At 43.8% G+C, this 18,741-nt stretch overlaps 1 protein-coding gene across 4 annotated transcripts in view; it reads right to left on the bottom strand.

The window, feature by feature from the left end:
• SLAIN2 (SLAIN family member 2) overlaps nt 1-16,049 on the bottom strand; it is an 87,497-nt gene extending 71,448 nt beyond the window's left edge. Inside the window, exon 1 of one of the 4 annotated variants that reach the window (XM_002709425.6) lies at nt 15,285-16,049. In XM_002709425.6, coding sequence (XP_002709471.1) covers nt 15,285-15,673 — 389 coding nt within the window. In that variant the 5' untranslated portion in view covers nt 15,674-16,049. The remainder of the gene's footprint in view (nt 1-15,284) is intronic. The other 3 variants (XM_070068194.2, XM_089325393.1, XM_002709426.6) reach the window with 3 other exon arrangements.
• Between the last annotated feature and the right edge of the window lie 2,692 nt (nt 16,050-18,741).

The raw sequence follows: 18,741 nt of genomic DNA, 5'->3' as shown, positions 1-18,741 counted from the left end.
AATATTGTTTTATGAAAGTATGGGGTGGGGGCAGCGCTATGGCACAGTGGGTAAACACCCTGGCCTGAAGCGCCAGCATCCCATATGGGCACTGCTTAAATCTCGGCTGCCCCACTTCTGATCTCTGGTTCACTCCCCGTAGCTCTCTGCTACGGCCTAGGAAAGCAGTAGAAGATGGCCTAAGTCCTTGGGCCCCTGCACCCGCGTGGGAGACCAGGAAGAAGCTCCTGGATTTGGATTGGCACAACTCAGGCCGTTGTGGCCAATTGGGGAGTGAACCATCGAATGGAAGACCTCTTGCTCTCTCTCTCTGCCTCTCCTCTCTCTGACTGTAACTCTGACTTTCAAATAAATAAACCTTAAGAAAAAACACATGGGAGGGGATGGTGCTGTGGTGTAGCGGGTAAAGCCACCACCTGCAGTGTCAGCGTCCCATATGGGCACCAGTTTGACTCCTGGCTGCTCCACTTCTGATCCAGCTCTCTGCTTTGGCCTGGAAAAGCAATAGAGGATGGCCCAAGTCTTTGGGCCCCTGCACTTGCATGGGAGACCGGCAAGAAGCTCCTGGCTCAATCGTCACAGCTCTGGCCATGGCAGCCAACTGGGGAGTGAACCAGCGATAGAAGACCTCCTTCTCTCTGTGTAACTCTTTCAAACACAAAAATAAATCTTTTTTTTTAAATGTATGGGAAACAAAGAGTAGAAGTACATGGATGAAAATATAGATACACTAAAACGAATTTCAAAACATTTTAATTTATTTATTTGAAAGGCACAGAAAGGAGAAGGAGAGAAGGAGAGAAGGGGAGAGAGAGAGAGAGAGAGAGAGGCAGGCTGTCTCCCATCTGCTGGTTCCCTCTCCAAATGCCCGAGACTGCAGTAAGACTAGGCTGAAGCCAGGAGCTCAGAACTCTATCATGGTGTGATGGATTAAACAGGACTTGGTTCCTCAAACTCATGGAGACATTTAAGCCTCAAAGCCTTACTTAACAGTTAACGGATTAATGCTAATGGTTGATGAACTTAGGGTGAAGACTTGTTCTAATCTTGGTTTCTAGAAGGTAGGGCTAGTGGGAAGTCATTAAGTCACTGGGGGCCACCCTCTGAAGGGAGTTCTTATGGAGTTCTTATGAGAAGGTTGGTATTTAAGTCAAATTTAGCCTAGCTTCTCTCTCTGTTTACTGGCTCACTAGACGATTGGTTCTCTAAACCTACTCTATCAGACCTCAGATAATGGGACCGTCCAGTCTTGGACTGTGAACCTCCAAAACATAAGCTGAAACCATTTTCTTCCCAAAAAGCTCCTCTTAGGTATTTTAGTTAAGGTAATGAAAAAACCAATTAACACACTGCATCTCCCATGTTGAGGGTAGGGACATACTACTTTGAACCATCACCTGCTGCCCTCCAGGGTGCATGTTAGCAGGAAGCAACAATCAAGAGTTGAACCAAGATTCAAACCCGGGTACTACAATATGGGATACAGGCATCCCATGCAGTATCTTAACTGCTAGCCACATGCCCATCCCTAAAATGAAATTTAACTCAAAATATTTAAGTAATTATAAAGGCAAAATAAGGATGATGTTGTTAGAGTTGATTATAGGCCAACAGGTCCAGGGAAGATATGATTGATGCTACTTACCTAATGCAAATTTCAATCCTTATAACAGTGATATAACAATGATTTGGGACCACTTTAAGTATTCAGACATCTATTTAAAACTTTACCCTGTATGCCTAAGTTGAACACATAAGAAACTCTTGATTGGCTTCAATAATTTAACTTCTTCAAAGGGCCAGAGAAGAAATGAGGACTGGCACTGCCAACAAACTAAACCCAGTTAGTGAAAATGATCAAAATGTCAGATGAGAAGAGACATTTAATCTTTTTTTAAAAAAGATTTATTTATTTGAAAGTCAAGAGTTACACAGAGAGAGGAGAAGCAGAGAGAGAGAGAGAGAGAGAGAGAGAGAGAAGGAGAGAGAGAGACTGAGAGGTCTTCCATTCGATGGTTCACTCCCCAATTGGCCACAACGGCTGGAGCTGTGCTGATCCAAAGCCAGGAGCCAGGAGCTTCTTCCGGGTCTCCCATGCGGGTGCAGGGGCCCAAGGACTTGGGCCATCTTCTACTGCTTTCCCAGGCCTTAGCAGAGAGCTGGATGGGAAGTGGAGCAGCCGGGCCTCGAACCGGCGCCTATATGGGATCCAGGTGCTTCAGGCCAGGGCGTTAACCCACTGCGCCACAGCACCAGCCCCAGGACATTTAATCTTAACAGTCTATAACAAAACAGGAAGACAATTCTAAACAAATATGCAAACCAATTTTTAAGAATGCAATCTCAAAATTCTCAGAGCACATTTCATGATATTAAAAATTATTTTTAATTGGGAGGGTAAAGTTGGTATTCAATTATGCTCAAAGGGGCCCACAATTTTTATCGCAATATTTAGTAATTAAATGATACGATGTCTGGAATGGAATTTGCTATAGAATAATCCAGACAATTGGGAGTTTGAATGGTATAGACAAAACAAGTATAGCATCAGTTGAGAAAGATTACATATGGGTGATAAGTAAATGGTGATTCACTTTACTGTTCACTCTATTTCTGTATATGCTTGAAATTTACAAAAGGTTTTTTTTTTTTTTTAAAGTTCAATGCAGCAGCTGGCATTGTGACACAGCAGTTTAAGCTGCTGCCTGCAAAGCTGGCGCCCACAGGCATCCTATATGGGCACTGGTTTGAGCCCTGGCTGCTCCACTTCTGATGCTAATGTGCCTGAGAAAACAGCAGAAGATGGCCCCCAAGTGTATGGGCCCCTGCCCCTATGTGGGGCACCTGGATGAAGCTCCTCCCTCCTGGCTTTGGCCTGGCCCAGCCCCAGCCATTATAGCCATTGGGGGGTAACCACCAGATGAAATATCAATCTGCCTCTCTCTCCCTCTCTCTGTAACTCTGCCTTTTAAATAAAAAAATCAATATAAAGGGCCGGCACTGTGGTGTAGTGGGATAAGCCACCATCTATGGTGCCGGCATCCCATATGGGTGCCGGTTCAAGTCCCAGCTGTTCTACTTCCAATCCAACTCCCTGCTAATGCACCTGCACCCAAGTGGGAGACCCAAATGGAGCTCCTTGCTCCTGGCTTCCGTGGCCCAGCCCTGCCTGTTGCAGCTATCTGGGGAGTGAACCAGTGAATGGAAGATCTCTCTGTCTCTCCTCTCTCTGACTCACTCTGCCTTTCAAATAAGTAAATCTTAAAAAACAAACAAACAAAAAACTAAAAAAATGCATATGAAAGAGTTTTATATAAATAGATAACAAAAATGTATACAAGACTGATACTATTAGAGAAAAATGATCAAAGGTAGAAGGACATATAATAGCCAAAGATACATAAAAGTATGAATCTATTAGGAATAACATTCCAGGGGGCAGATATTTAGCCTGAGTTAGAGTTCCAGCTATATTCTCCCTTGTAGCTTCCTGCAAATTCGTACCCTAAGAGGCAGCAGGTATTAGCTCAAATTGTTGGGTCCCTGCCACCTATTTGGGAGAGTCTAGTTGAATTCCCAGCCTCTGGCTTTGGCCTGGCCCTGCCCTTTTGAGGGTATTTGGAGAGTGAACAAGGGATGCGAGATCTCGATCTGTCTCCCTGCCTGTCAAGTAAATAAAAATAACATTAAAAAAAATTTTTTTTAAAGATTTTATTTATTTGAGAGGTAGAGTTACAGAGAGAAAGGGAGAGACAAGAAGGTCTTCCATCTACTGGTTCACTCTCCAAATGGTGGCCAGAGCTAAACCGATCAGAAGCCAGGAGCCAGGAGCTTCTTCCAGGTCTCCCATGTGGGTGTAGGGGCCCAAGCACTTGGGCCATCCTCTACTGCTTTCCCAGGCCATAGCAGAGAGGGGGATCAGAAAAGGACCAGCTGGGACTAGAACTGGCACCCATATGGGATGCTGGCACCACAGGCGGAGGCTTAGTTTACTACGCTACAGCGCCGACCCCAAAAGAATAACATTTTTAAAAAAACATAGATAATCAGAATTAGGTAAGGTAAGGGTAAAAAAGTTTTCAACAGAGTCAAACTTACTGGTTTCCAATTCCAGCCCAGTTATATAAAGGGTACTTCAAAAGGTTCATAGAAAACGGAATTAAATAACTTTATTTGGGTGCAAAAATTTTTGAAATCAATGCACATAAAGTGTCTTCAAAAACTGCACGGAAAATATATGCTATGAAAAAACTGAATGGTTTCAAAAATATTTTGTACCCAAATAAACTTTTTTTAAAAGATTTATTTATTTATTTATTTGAAAGATAGAGTTACAGAGAGGCAGAGGCAGAGAGAGAGGTCTTCCATCCACTGGTTCACTCCCCAATTAGCCGAAATGGCTGGAGCTGTGCCAATCTGAAGCCAGGAGCTTCTTTCAAGTCTCCCACATGGGTATAGGGGCCCAAGGACTTGGGCCACCTTCTACTGCTTTCCCAGGCCATAGCAGAGGAACAGGAAGTGGAACAGCCAGGACTCAAATCAGCACCGGTCCTACCCATTATGCCACAGCACCAGCCCCTCTTTATTTCTATTTTTCCATGAACCATTTAAAGTACTCTTGTACTTGAGTGACTATAAGCAAATTATTTAACCTAGACCTTAATTTCCTCATCTTTAAAATAGTGTTAATAACAGCCCTACTTTGGGTTATTACTAAGATAAAAAATTGTATATTGGTGCTTAGCACTGTATCTGTCACATACTAACAGAATAAATAATTTTAGTCATTACTAAAAAGAACAATAAAAATCACATTGAAGGATGTCCATTCTCACCACTTTGATGCAACACTGTACTGGAGGTTCTAGCCAGGACAATTAGGCAAGCAGATGAAACAAAAGGCATTCATACTGGAAACAAAGAAGTAAAATTATCTCTATTTGCAGATGACATGAATTTATATATAAAAACATTCTAAGGAATCCATACACAAAAAAACTATTGCAGTTAATAAATGAGTTCAGCAAGATTAAAAGATATAATATCAATATACAAAAATCAAGTGTTATTTCTATACTAGCAATGAACACTCCAAAAATGAAATTAAGAAAAACAATTTCACTTACAGTAGCATCATAAATAAAATTAGAAATATTAACAAAAGAAGTGTGAGTCTTACATAGTGAAAATTACAAAACAAAATTGAAAGACAGCAAAGAATATCTATATGAATGAGCACCCAAATGCCCACAGATTGAAAGGATAAATACTGTTAAGATTTGAAAATCACTGAAAACCCCAAATTGATCTACAAGTTCAATAACCTCTATCAAAATTCTAGCTCCCTTTTTTTTTTTTGCATAACCTTACCCTAAAATTCAAAAGTAAACATAGTAAGTTTCAAAATTTACTAAAAAGCTACAGTAATACAAATTGTGGGGTACTAAGATAGGATAGACATATCAATGCAACAAAATTGAGAATCCAGAAATAAATTCATATACTTATAGACAATTGATTCTTGACAAGAATGCCAAGATAATAATAGAAAAGATCTTTAAAACAAATTGTTCTGGACAACTGTTTACCCACATGCAAAAAGAATGAAGTTGGATCTCTGCTTCACACTACTAGATAAGAATTCAAAATGAATCAAAGCAAATGCTGGCATGGATATAGAGAAATTGGAAAATCAGAGAACTACAGGTGGAAACATAAATAGTGCAGCTGCTATGGAAAACAGTATGGTGGTTCCTCAAAAAAAATTAAACACAGATTTACCATTTGATCCAGCAATTCCACTACTTCTGGGTAAACACTCAAAAGAAATTAAAGTAAGCATTTGAACAGATATTTGTATATTCTTTAAGAGCAGCATTATTCCCAACAACCAAGAGATAGAAGCAACACAAGAGTCCATCAATGGATGAACAGATTAATAAAACTTTAGAAATTTCCAAAAAAAAGAAAAATTCTGACATATTACATCAATGAATCTTGAAAACACTGTGCTAAGTAAAGTAAGACAATCAAAAAGGAACAAATATTGTACAATTCCACCCATATATAATATCTAGCATAGTCAAATTCACAGGGACAAAAAATGGTGGCTGCCAGGGGCTGGGAAGATAGGATGTAGGGAATTAATGTTTATCAGGTACAGAGCTTCTGTTTGGGGAGACAACAAGTTTCAGAGATGGATAATGTTGAGGACTGCACAATAATGGAAATGAACTTAATGCCACTCAACTATATACATTTAAAAAAATAACATGATCAGTTTTTTATGTTTTATTTTTTAAAGATCTGTTGATTTGAAAGACTAACTGGGGCTGGTGCTGTGGTGGGTAGAGCCACCACCTATTGTGCCAGCATCCCATATGGGCTCCACTTCCAGTACCGGCTGCTCCACTTCCAATCCAGCTTTCTGCTATCGTCTGGGAAAGCAGTGGAAGATGGCCCAAGTCCTTGGGCCCCTGCACCGACAAGGGAGACCTGGAAGAAACTCCTGGCTCCTGGCCTCGGACTGGTACAGCTCCGACTGTTGTGGCCATCTGGGGAGTGAACCTGCGGACGGAAGACCTCCCCCACTCTGTGTCTCTGTCTCTCTGTAACTGACTTTCAAAAAAAAAAAAAAAAAAAAAAGACTAAGAAAGAGGGAGAGACAGAAAGAGAAGCAGTGAGATCCTCCATCTGCTGGTTCACTCTCCAAATGGCTACAACAAAGCCAGAAGCCAGGAAATCCATCTGGGTCTCCTAAGTAGGAATCCAAGCACTGGGGCCATCTTCCATTATTTTCCCAGGCACACCAGCAGGGAGCTGGATCAGAAGTGGAACAGCTGGGACTTGAACTGGTGCTCACATGGGATGCCTGTGTTACAGGTGCTGGCCTGACACACTGTATCACAACAATGGCCCCTTATGTTATATTTTAAATAGACAGTAACACTTTAAGGGCAGGCATTCAGCACAGCGACTGGGATGCTCATTTCCCAAGTTGAGTGCCTGGGTGTAAGTCCTGGCTCTACTCCTGATTCCAGCTTCCGGCTAATGAGCATCCTGGAAGGCAGCAGATGATTGTTCAAGTACTTGGGTCCTTATCACCCATGTAGGAGACCCAGATTGAGTTCTAGGCTTTGAGCTTAGGAAGAGAACCAGCAGATAGAAGATCTTTGTCTCTCTCTGCCTTTCAAATAAATGAAAAAATTTTTAAATTTTAAGATGGATCAAAGTTCTAAATATAAGAGCTAAACTTATAAAACTCTTTAAAGAGGAACAAATCCGGGCCCGCACGGTGGCACACTGGATTAATCCTCCGCCTGCGGCGCCGGCATCCCATACGGGCGCCAGGTTCTGGTCCCGGTTGCTTCTCTTCCAGTCCAGCTCTCTGCTGTGGCCCGGGAGGGCAGTGGAGGATGGCCCAGGTGCTCGGGCCCCTGCACCCACATGGGAGACCAGGAGGAAGCATCTGGCTCCTGGCTTCGGATTGGCGTAGCTCCGGCTGTTGTGGCCATTTGGGGAGTGAATCAATGGAAGGAAGACCTTTCTCCCTGTCTCTCTCAGTCTGTAACTCTACCTGTCAAATAAATAAATAAAATCTTTAAATAAATAAATAAAGAGGAACAAAATCTCCATGACCTTAGATTAGGCCCTGGTTTCTCAGATATGACATAAAAGCATAAACAACAAAAGAAAATACATACATTAAGTTGATAAAATGGACAGACGTCATTATTGCAACTTCATGCTTCAAAGGATTTTATCAACAAAGTGAAAAAACACACATTATAAGAGAAAACATTTGCAAATCATAAATTTCAAAAGGGACCAGTACATCGAAGATATTAAAAATTCTTAAAACTTAACAATACTCACATAAAAAACTTAACCCAACTAGAAAATGGGCAAAGAATCTAAACATTCTCCAAAGATGTTCAAATGGACAACAAATAGCAGCATCAGTCATTAGGGAAATGCAAATCAAAACCACAGTGAGATATTAACAGGATGCCTATAACAAAAAAGATGGACAACAAGTTGTAGAGAAATTAGACTCCTCACATATTCCTTGTGGAACATAAAATGATGCAGGAATTATGGAAAACAGTCTGCCAGTTTCTCAAAAAGTTAAATACAGAGTTACCATTTGGAGTAATTCTACTCAGAAGCTTATAACTAAGAAAAATGAAAACATATGTTCATTTAAACATTATTGTAAACATATGCTCATGGCAGCATTATTGCTAACAATCAAAAGGTGTTATCAATCCAAATGCCAGTCAGTTGTTGATTACCAACCCAAATGCCTATCAGTCGTTGAATGGATAAATAAAATGTACTTAAGTCCATATGATGGCACATTATTCACACATACAAAGGAATGAAAAAATAAAGGGAAGATTCTGACACACGCATAATCCTTAAAAAACATGTTAAATGAAAGAAGACAGACACAATGGCCACATATTATGTGATTTCATTTACTTAAACGATCTGAATAGGCAATTTCAGACACAGAAAGTAAATAAATGTAGATGGAGAGACAGGGAAATAAAGAGTGAACACAAATGGACTGGAGTTTCTTCTGGGGATGATGAAAATGTTCTGAAATTAAAAAGTGGTGAAGCCTGCCCAACTTCATGAATGTAACAAAAATCACTGAGTTTTATGGTATGTAAATTATATCACAACAAAGAAAAACTTGTGGAAAAAAAATTACACTGAGAGCATTAGTAGAAAAAAAGGGATAGTCCCACTGAAACAAAATATGCAATGATACTAGATGACAGAGAAGGCAAAATTAACTCTTCAGCTCATGTGGTTTTTCAAATGGACAGGGCAAAACACACATTCTTCAAAGGAAACGCAAGTTCAAATGAGGCAAGGGGTTAGGCAGTAAGCCAGAATGCAGCTTGAAATGATGGAAAAGAACTTAAATTTTATCACTGAACAATGTCTACCAAGTGCAGGATCAAAAATCTGGATAAGAAGGAAGATAATAATTTCTGAAGAAAAAAATAAGCAGTATCTAGAAATTCCACCTTGATTCCTTGCAAAATTCTACATTGTATTAAATGGAATGTTTGTGAAGAAAGGAAAAAGTGATCATATAAGAGCCAAAAGATTCACCATAAACAAGTCAAACTGAATAAACTGCAATTTCTATTTTAAAATTTCTATTTCAATTCATTTACTTTATTGAAGATAAAACCCTATAAAGCTCAGTTTAGTTTATAGCCAGGCATTTGGCAAAACTTTTATAACCATCCACCAAAATGTCATTATGGGCCCAACAACAACAGGGAGAACTAATTATTACTGAACAACCATAATGTGTGTTGATTTATGGACTGGTATGTATCTGGAGGGGAGAGTTGAGTTTCACATTTAAAATTCATTTATTTGACCATTTTAATATTTTTATAAACAACCTGAATGAAGATCTAATAGGTATGCCTGCCTAATATGAAGATGACCAAAACATCAGGAAAAAATAAGATAACATTAAATGCCTAAAGACTAACAAAATGCAATTTAAAAGCTTTAGATTTAAGCTAAAAAAAAGTCATTTCACAAAAAAAGGGCAGAGAGATTTAGTTTAACAACTTATATATAGAATTTATGGGACAGAGGGGCCAACACTGTGACACAGCAAGTAAAGCTACCGCCTGCAGTGTTAACATCCCATATTGGCGCCTGTTCGAGACCCGGCTGCTCTACTTCCAATCCCGCTCTCTGCTATGGCCTGGGAAAGCAGTAGAAGATGGCCCAAGTCCTTGGGGCCCTGCACCCACGTGGCAGACCTGGAAGAAGCTCCTGATTTTAGATGGGCGCAGCTCCGGCTGTTGCAGCCATCTGGGGAGTGAACCAGCTGATGGAAGACCTCTCTATCTGCCTCTCCTTCTCTCTCTCTGTAACTCTTTCATATAAATAAATAAAATCTTTAAAAAAAATTTATGGGACAGCAATTAACACTCCTGGCTCCTATTAAGCCCAAGTAAGAGAAGTTAAAATTGCTAATGATTAACAATTTAAAAAAATTAAGGAGCAAGCATTTGGTGCAGCAGTTAGAAAACCATTTGGGGGTCTGGCACCGTGGCGCAGTAGGTTAATCCTCCACCTGTGGTGCCGGCATCCCATTTGGGCGCCGGTTCTAGTACCCGCTGCTCCTCTTCCAATCCAGCTCTCTGCTGTGGTCTGGGAAAGCAGCAGAAAATGGCCTGAGTGCTTGGGCCCCTGCACCCACGTGGGAGACCCAGAGGAAGCTCCTGGTTCCTGGCTTCGGATCAGCACAGCTCTGTCCACTGCAGCCAACTGGGGAGTGAACCAACGGACAAAGACCTATCTCTCTGTCTCTCCCTCTCACTGTCTGTAACTCTACCTCTCAAATAAATAAATAAAATCTTTAAAAAGAAAAAAGAAACCCATGTGGGACACCTGCATCCTGTATCACAGTGACTGGGTTAAAGTTCCAGTTCTGCTCCCAATTCCAGCTTCCTGCTAACATGCATCCTGGGAGGCAGCAGGTGATGGCTCAAGTACTTGGGTCTGTGCCACCCATGTAAGAGATCCAGACTGGGTTCCTGGCTCCCAGTTTCAGCCTGGCACAGCTCAGGTGTTGAGGGCATTTGGTAAATGAATTTGGGGATAGGAGATATCTTTTTACCTCTTTCACTCTACCTACCTTTCCATCTCTGTCTCTCAAATAAATGAAGGAAAAGAAAACCATTTTTAAAATAGCTGAATGTTATTAATATTTTTTAAATAACAGTATTTAGGGGGCGGTGCTGTGGCACAGTGGGTTAAAGCCACAGCCTGCAACGCCGGCATCCCATATGGACGCTGCTTTGGGTCCCAGCTGCTCCTCTTCTGATCCAGCTCTAAGCTGTGGCCTGGGAAAGCAGTGGAAGATGGCCCAAGTGCTTGGACCCCTGCGCCCACATGGGAGACCCGGAAGAAGCTCCTGGCTCCTGGCTTAGGATCAGCTCAGCTCTGGTGGTTGTGGTCATTTGGGGAGTGAACCAGTGGATGGAGGGCCTGCCTCTCTCTTTCTCTCTCTCTCTCGCTCTACTTCTCTCTGTAACTCTTTCAAATAAATAAAATAAATCTTTAAAAAAAAATAAATAGCATTTAGCTCAAGCAAGGTATATCTACCACACACCATCTGGTTGAGCATGATTTAAAATGCTGATTATAATTTTGGGTACCTAACCTCTAACAACAAAGAGCACCTAGAGTTAAGAAAAAACATAGCCATGACTGAAGTATCAGAGTTACTATGTCTATAAAGTGATTAAATAAACTAGAATTATGTGTCTGGAGAAAACAACGTATGGTAAGAAGAGATTACAAGGGATGTGATAGTAAATATCCGAAGGGACCACTTATCTGGAAAAGGGATTATACTTGAAAAGCCAAAACATAGTGGGAACTGCATAAACTTTGATGTATACAGAGATGGATTCAAATCCCAACCCCATCACTTACTACTATATGTTCTTTAATGCTTACAGAGCTATTGTTCCCTTATCCTGGAAAAGATACTATCTCATAAATGTATAAAACTTCAATGCAATTAAATGCAAAAATGTTGGGACCCGTGCCATGGCTCACTTGGTTAATCCTCTGCCTGCGGCACCAGCATCCTGTATGGCACTGGGTTCTAGTCCCAGTTGCTCATCTTCCAGTCCAGCTCTCTGCTGTGGCCCGGGGAAGGCAGTGGAGGATGGCCCAAGTGCTTGGGCCCCTGCACCCACATGGGAGACCAGGAAGAAGCACCTGGCTCCTGGCTTTGGATCGGTGCAGCTCCGGCCGTAGCGGCCATTTGGAGAGTGAACCAATGGAAGGAAGACCTTTCTCTCTCTCTCTCTGTCTATAACTCTACCTGTGAAATAAAAAAAAAAATGTTTATAAGCTGTCTGGTACATCCTGACACACTGAGAAGCACAATAACGTGAGATCCCTTACTTAGACTTTTCTGAGTTAGTCTAGAACAGTATTTTTCTGAGAGTTACGATCCACTATCATGAAAGGGTGGTAAACTTTTTTGTGCCAAGAGCCATTTGGATGTTTGTAACATCATTTGCAGGTCACACAAAATTATCAACTTAAAATTGGCTTGCTATAGATTTATGGAAATTTCAAGTCCCGCCTGTGGTTGTCTTGGCAGGGCCAGATCAAATGATTTTGTGGATCATGTAAGGGCTAACCTCACCCCTGCATTAAAAGGATCACGAAATCAGTTTAATGGGTGATAATCAACATTTTTTCTAATTCATTAGAAGAGAGCTTACGGGCCAGCGCCGTGGCTCACTAGGCTAATCCTCCGCCTTGCGGCGCCAGCACACCAGGTTCTAGTCCTGGTCAGGGTGCCGGATTCTGTCCCGGTTGCCCCTCTTCCAGGCCAGCTCTCTGATGTGGCCCGGGAAGGCAGTGGAGGATGGCCCAAGTGCTTGGGCCCTGCACCTGCATGGGGGACCAGGAGAAGCGCCTGGCTCCTGGCTTCGAATCGGCACGATGTGCCAGCCGCAGCACGCTGGCCGCGGCGGCCATTGGAGGGTGAACCAACGGCAAAAGGAAGACCTTTCTCTCTGTCTCTCTCTCTCTCACTGTCCACTCTGCCTGTCAAAAAAAAAAAAAAAAAAAAAAAAAAAAAAAAAAAAAAAAAAAGAGAGCTTACTACTGTGAGTAAAAGAATCAGTTTTGTAAAACTTATTTCGGTTATTCTTATATATACATGTGCTAGGTTACAAATACATTCTGTATCATAAAGTTGAGGCCAAAATAAATAAATAAATAAAAAGTGTGAAAGCCACTGCTCTCGATCACTATTATTTCTAAGTATGTTCTATGATACTAGTTCTTCTGGAGCTAAGTCCGGTTAACAAACCATGCCCCAGAGATTCATTCTGTTCAGTACACATTTGCATTCCCTCCAAAAAATTTTTTAAAAATTTGTTAATTTTGGTTGAACCCAGTTTCCCCCATATTTATGTAACCCCAAAACTTTTTTATGTGCTGTTTTACATAATACCTATTGACACCTTCAAAATTAGTATTTTGTGGTGTAAACACTTAAGGGAAAACATTCTTCTAGATGAAAAAGATGCAATGGATAGAAGTTACAGAAGATAGATTTTTTTAGCTTGCTACAAAAGAAACAACCCTTGAGTCTATGAATCTTCCTGCCACTGATACATACACCCTTCAACTTACATACCCAATACATATCCAACATATCTGAAATGACTTTTCCAACGTGCAGTTCACATAAATCTTTTCAGAAAAAAACTATCATACCTACAATATTAAGATATGAAGTCAAGATCAAATTATTAAGCAGGAATCTGGTCAAAAGAAACAACTGGCATAGTATCAAAGATTTGCTTCACCTTCATAAACCAAAGCAGCAAAGATTTAATCAAATTCTCCAGTGCAGTCAATGTGTTCTAATAATACATATTCTAAAATGGGCTGATGAGTGCTGCTAATCCTCATTATTAAGAGCATCATTATCATCACTACTTGGAAGAAGCAGGCAATGATATTCCGATGATTCTGCGATTCTTTTAAAGTGCATACACGCTCAGCATTCCTTAGGGAGGGCGTGATTTCACACTTATACAAAAACCTGTCACTATCATAGTCAGTTCTAATAATATTTGGAATCACTCAGCACTAACATATAAAGTCTTGACATCACTATATTCAAGAGTACCTCTGTAATTTAAATCTTCCTAGTTAGGAGTTACAAATACCTCCTGGAATTGCTAGAGCACAGAATGTCCTTTCTACTCTTTGCCCAACCCAACCCTAAAGCTACCTACAAAGTCTGTCCTAACTGCTTCGAACTATGATTTTCTTCCCCAATCTGAGCACTGTAGGTATTTTTTTGCTCTATCACTCTTCTGGCAAGTCAAGGTATACATCCTAGCTTACTTGTGTTAAACTTAGCTCTCAACAAAACAGTAACTGACTCATGATCAGAGATCAACACTTAAGAATTTTTAGAATCTCCCATGACATCACGTAAGAGCTCACTAAATATTTATTTAAATAACTAGGCTTACGAGTAATAACTAGTCTTGGAGTCTCCTATATGCCGAGCCCAATGCTAACAGCACACACAGATTATCTCACTCACTCTGCACAACTCTAAAGAGGTAAGAACTCCTCTTTTCTCCATCAAGTAGAGGAAGAAAGTGAACCCCTGAACAACTTGCCCAAGGTCATGCAGCTAGTGACAAAGCCAGGGACTGAATCCAGGCAAAACTCCTAACTATCTCGGAACACCTCAAAGTTCCAGTCCCGCAATACCAGGGTCCATGAAAGCTTTCAATCAAACTCGGAAGTTTCAATTTCAAGAAAGAATTGAGACATTTTAGCCAAAAGTTAACACTTTAAAGAGGATGAAATAGGAGAAAGTATTGTTCACAGACATCTGTATTGGGTTGCAATAAAATGCGGGGGAGAGAGTATGTCCTTTTTATTTATTAACATGATATTAAAGTGTGGGTCACAATTTCATCAAGTGGCTTATGACAATACAGTACGGCTTAGATTTTAAAATAGGGCTCTTTTGCTCAACCCCAAGGATGACAAGAGAAACGGCATATGAATGTGGTTAACTGTCACTTCACAGCTTCGAAAAATGCCAGAGCCAATTCTTGTTTAAAAACAAGAGCCAGGGCTCCTGTTCCACTCTTGACTCTTCACACAAAGCAGCCCCATCTTCTGCCCTCTCCACACAAAGCCAGCTTTGCCCTACTACCCATGGGGGAGTGCTGATTCACACAGTCTCCCCAGCCCCGCCAGAACCGCATCCATCTCACACCGGTCCAAGACACTGACCGCAACACACAGGCAGACGACTCTGCTCTGCCCCCTGCACCCGGGGGGCACCTCATCAAGCAGACCTCTACCTCCCAGCCCCCCGCCCTGATATCCGAAAGCTGCTATCTCACACAAAGCAAGATCCTTTCCTACAAGGCAGTTCCCTATGTCCGACTCCTCCCACGGCGACCAGCCCTACTCAAGCTGTGCCAACCCACAGATGCCAACTGCGTCCAGCTCCCCGAGGGTCCAACAACCCAGAGAACTATGCCCCTTTGCCTGCGCACGCCTTCGAATCCCCAACTCTAGCGGACCCTCCTACGAGTCTCCCCCCACACCCCCACACAGCGGACCCTGCCACACAAAGCCAGGCGTCCCCACCACCGGGACCCTCGGGAGCCGCTCCTCCGCCCCCGGCCCATCTCCGCCCAGCCCAGGCACCCCGCGCTCACCAGCTCTCCTCCTCTTCCTCCCAGCCTGACAGGCGCTCCAGCTCCTCGGGCCGCAGCGGCTCCACCTCGTCCAGCAAGCCGCCCTCGCCCGCCGCCAGCAAGGAGGTGGCGTCTCGCAGCTCCTCGCTACTCGTCCGCCTCGGGCCCGACCCGGCGCCGCTGCCCGACTTTGCGCTGAGGCCCAGGGGGAAGCCCCGAGGGGACGCCGCGCCGGAGGAGGGAGTGGACGCGCCCGCCCGAATAGGGCTGCCGGGCCCGAGAGGGCCTGCGCCCTGCACGGCCCCAGAGCGGCTCCTCAGCTGTTCGTTTTGCTTCTCCAGCTTCTTCACCAGCTCCTGCAGCTTCCGCACCTCCTGGTCCGCGTTCACGTTGGAGTTAACGTCCTCCATCCCTGCCCCGCCGCCTCCGCCGCCCGCCACTAGCTCGGCCTCACCGCGACAAGGAATGAGCCGGAGGAAAGAGGCGTCGCCGCCGCCGCCGCTCACTCTAGCCGAGGCGCCGGCATATAGCAGGCCCAGGCTCCACCGCCAGGGTCCCCCCAGCTCGGGTTCCGAAGCACCGCTGGCCCCAGCCGAGCCGCCTCATCTGCGCCGGCTCCAGGATTGGGGGAGGCGGCGCCAATATCCGGCCTCTGCCGCCATCTTCCCTCCGTCCCTCCGCCCCCCGCACTCCGGCCCAGCCGCTGACCTCAGAGCGTCGAGGGTGGACTAGGCTGCCGTCGGCCGCTGAGAGGACCAGGCGCCGAGCTCGCGGCGGGGCGGGGCCGGAGGGGTGGGGCCGAGCCGAAGGGGCAGGGCCGTGGGCGTGAGGGGCGGGACTTGGACCGGAAGAGGCGTGTCGTGGGCGCTGTGAAGGCGGAACGAGGCTAGGATGACTGGGGAGTGACTTGGGCCGCGGGTGGGGCGGGGAGTTAGCAAGAAGGGCTCGCGGCGGGCGGGACTGACTTTGCGACTGGGACTCAGGCTCAGACCAGCCTGCTGGTCGTGGCTGAGGGGTATGTGGTGTCTTCCACTCCCAAACACGACGTGTGGAACTTGCCAACGGGCAGGTTCACGGGTGGGCCCTCAGGCGGAAGACACGGGTTCTCGTCTGTTCAGCAAATATTTAGTCGTCGCCTAATAGATTGTCGGGGCTGTTAGCAGCCTCAGAAACCTCTGTGACCCGTTTCTTCTGAGAAGGAGACACTTGAATCCCAACAGGTGAAAAGACGTGTAAGGTCAAAGTAATAAACCGTAATTTGTTAAGTGTTTACTGCAGGCCACTTTACTAAACACTTTTAAAGGCACTATCTCACTGGTTAAACACAGCCTTCCTGGCTTAAAGTTTGCAGCACGCTAGCATGAATCGCCCCTCTCCTCGCCTTTCTGGATAATGAGTGCACACTTCTGCTCTTTAGGGGCTTTTATTTGGGAAAACATTTGCATAACCTGTCTTGACTTTTTAAAAAGCTGTATCTGAAAGTATATGAGAAACATTGACAGATACTGACGAATGCTGAGAGATGTATGAATGTAAAAATCTGCCTTCAGTGGTACCTGTTTACATGTATAATTGGCAGCAAAACCGAACAACACAAATACCTTGTTTTGATGAGATTCATTGCTGTTCAGAAGTCAGTTGTGAGCTACTCAGCTCGTGAGTAGAGCTTTAATTGCCTCCTCCACCCTTAGCTATCAGCAATCCAGTTCTGTTACACCTGGGTGTGGACTTCTACCCTGTAGCATTTCTGCCACATATTTTCCTGGCCTAGAATATCCTGCCTGACAAATCGTATTCATTTTCTTAAAGCCCATGATCACATATCCCAAAAACAAACCTCTTCCTGACAGCTCCACGAAGATCTGCTTATTCTGCTGGGTCTGGCATTACCTGATCGGTGGTCCTCAACAGGCATTTTCACTTTTCTAAAAAATTGAATTTTTCCTTAAGAAATCTTTTTCATTTGTTTTTGTCTGTATACTTCAAGTAGAGTCTTATCCTAGCTATGCAGACGTAAAGTTTCTTTGCTAAACATGTGATTGTGAAATAATATGTATTATCTATATAATACACAACTAACTACCATTGCTATTTTTGACACATCTGAACTTGTTGCCAGAGGATTAAGCATTTTGACTACCTTACAGATAGCAGTTTTCACTTCCATGTAATGGTGTGTGAAATAGATTCCAACTAGCCGGTTCTGTAAAGAAAGCCTTTCAAATAAGTGAAAAAATGGTTCACTCAATAATATGAACAGCAGTAATGTGCCATGGGGCAAGGAGAGTTTGGTGTAATGTGGAACAACAAATTGCAAATCAGAAGGCCTGATGGCAAGTTCTAGCTGCACCATGAACATGGTTCTTAGCTTTAATTTCTGGTGCCTTAATCCACAGTCCTTACATTTCTTGAGAATGCATGTGTTGGATGATCTCCAGTAGCTCATCCAGTACCCAAAAGTGCAAGATGACAACAAATCCTCAGGGTTAGAAATTTAAGTGTAAACATGTTTAGAAATACCTATAAGTTCATAGTTAGATATACTTGGATTTTAAAAATCCAATTGCCTCACTATATATCTTAACGTTTTTCACGCAATAAACATTACCAGGGTCAGTTGTCGCTCCCCCTCTTCGTGGAGGAACGACACAAGACCCTGCGCTGTTCTTTCGTCTGCTCGGCCCTCCCCGGGTTTGCTGCTGGTTCTTCCCGGGTTGGCTACTATCCCTTCCACCTCCGTGGAAGGGCAGTTCCCCCTGGCCACATTCCCCACTTCCGCAGGGGAGCGGCACACCGCCGGCCGGCTCTTCTCGGGGGCTGCACAGGTGTTCCTTCAGCTAGATGTTCCCCTTAGATGTTCCTCGTGCATGCCGTCTCTCTCCTCCTTTATAGTCCTCCTCCGCCAATCCTAACTCGGCTGCCCACAAGCCGAGTACGCTGCTCTCCAATCAGGAGCAAGTCCTACAGTTTATTGGTTGAACTGGAGGCAGCTGTGCGGAAGCTGTTTACTTCTCTCCCAGCGCCATATTGTGGGAGAGCAGATGCATAGAATAAGTCTTAATTCCAGTAACTCAGTCCAGTCCGGGCTGCTCCCCACAGATCCCCCTTTCTTTTTATTTTTTGGCGTTGATACGCGCCTGTCTTCGGTGTCCCGCGGCACACACTCTGCTCTACTTGCTAGAGTTGCCACAGGTTCTTACAAGTCCTATCAATCAGGCAAACCGAATCCGGGTCCTCTCGTCGCCATGTTGTGAGGAGGTTTTTAGGCGCTGATGCGTGCCTGTATTCGGTGCCCTGCAGCGCATGCTCTGCCCGCAGGGGCTTACAAGCCCTAACAATCAGGCAAACCGAATCCAAGCCTTCTCATTGCCATGTTGAGGGGAGGCCTTTCTATTTCTCTATTTCTCTATCTCCGGGCATTCCTATTTCTCCCATTTTACTTCTATCTTCCAGCATTCCTATTTCTCTCATTTTACTT

This window comes from Oryctolagus cuniculus, chromosome 2 (assembly GCF_051225735.1).
Source record: "Oryctolagus cuniculus isolate XC-2025 breed Fujian yellow rabbit chromosome 2, ASM5122573v1, whole genome shotgun sequence".
NCBI classification, from domain to species: domain Eukaryota; kingdom Metazoa; phylum Chordata; class Mammalia; order Lagomorpha; family Leporidae; genus Oryctolagus; species Oryctolagus cuniculus.
This window is presented reverse-complemented; position numbering and strand designations above follow the sequence as displayed.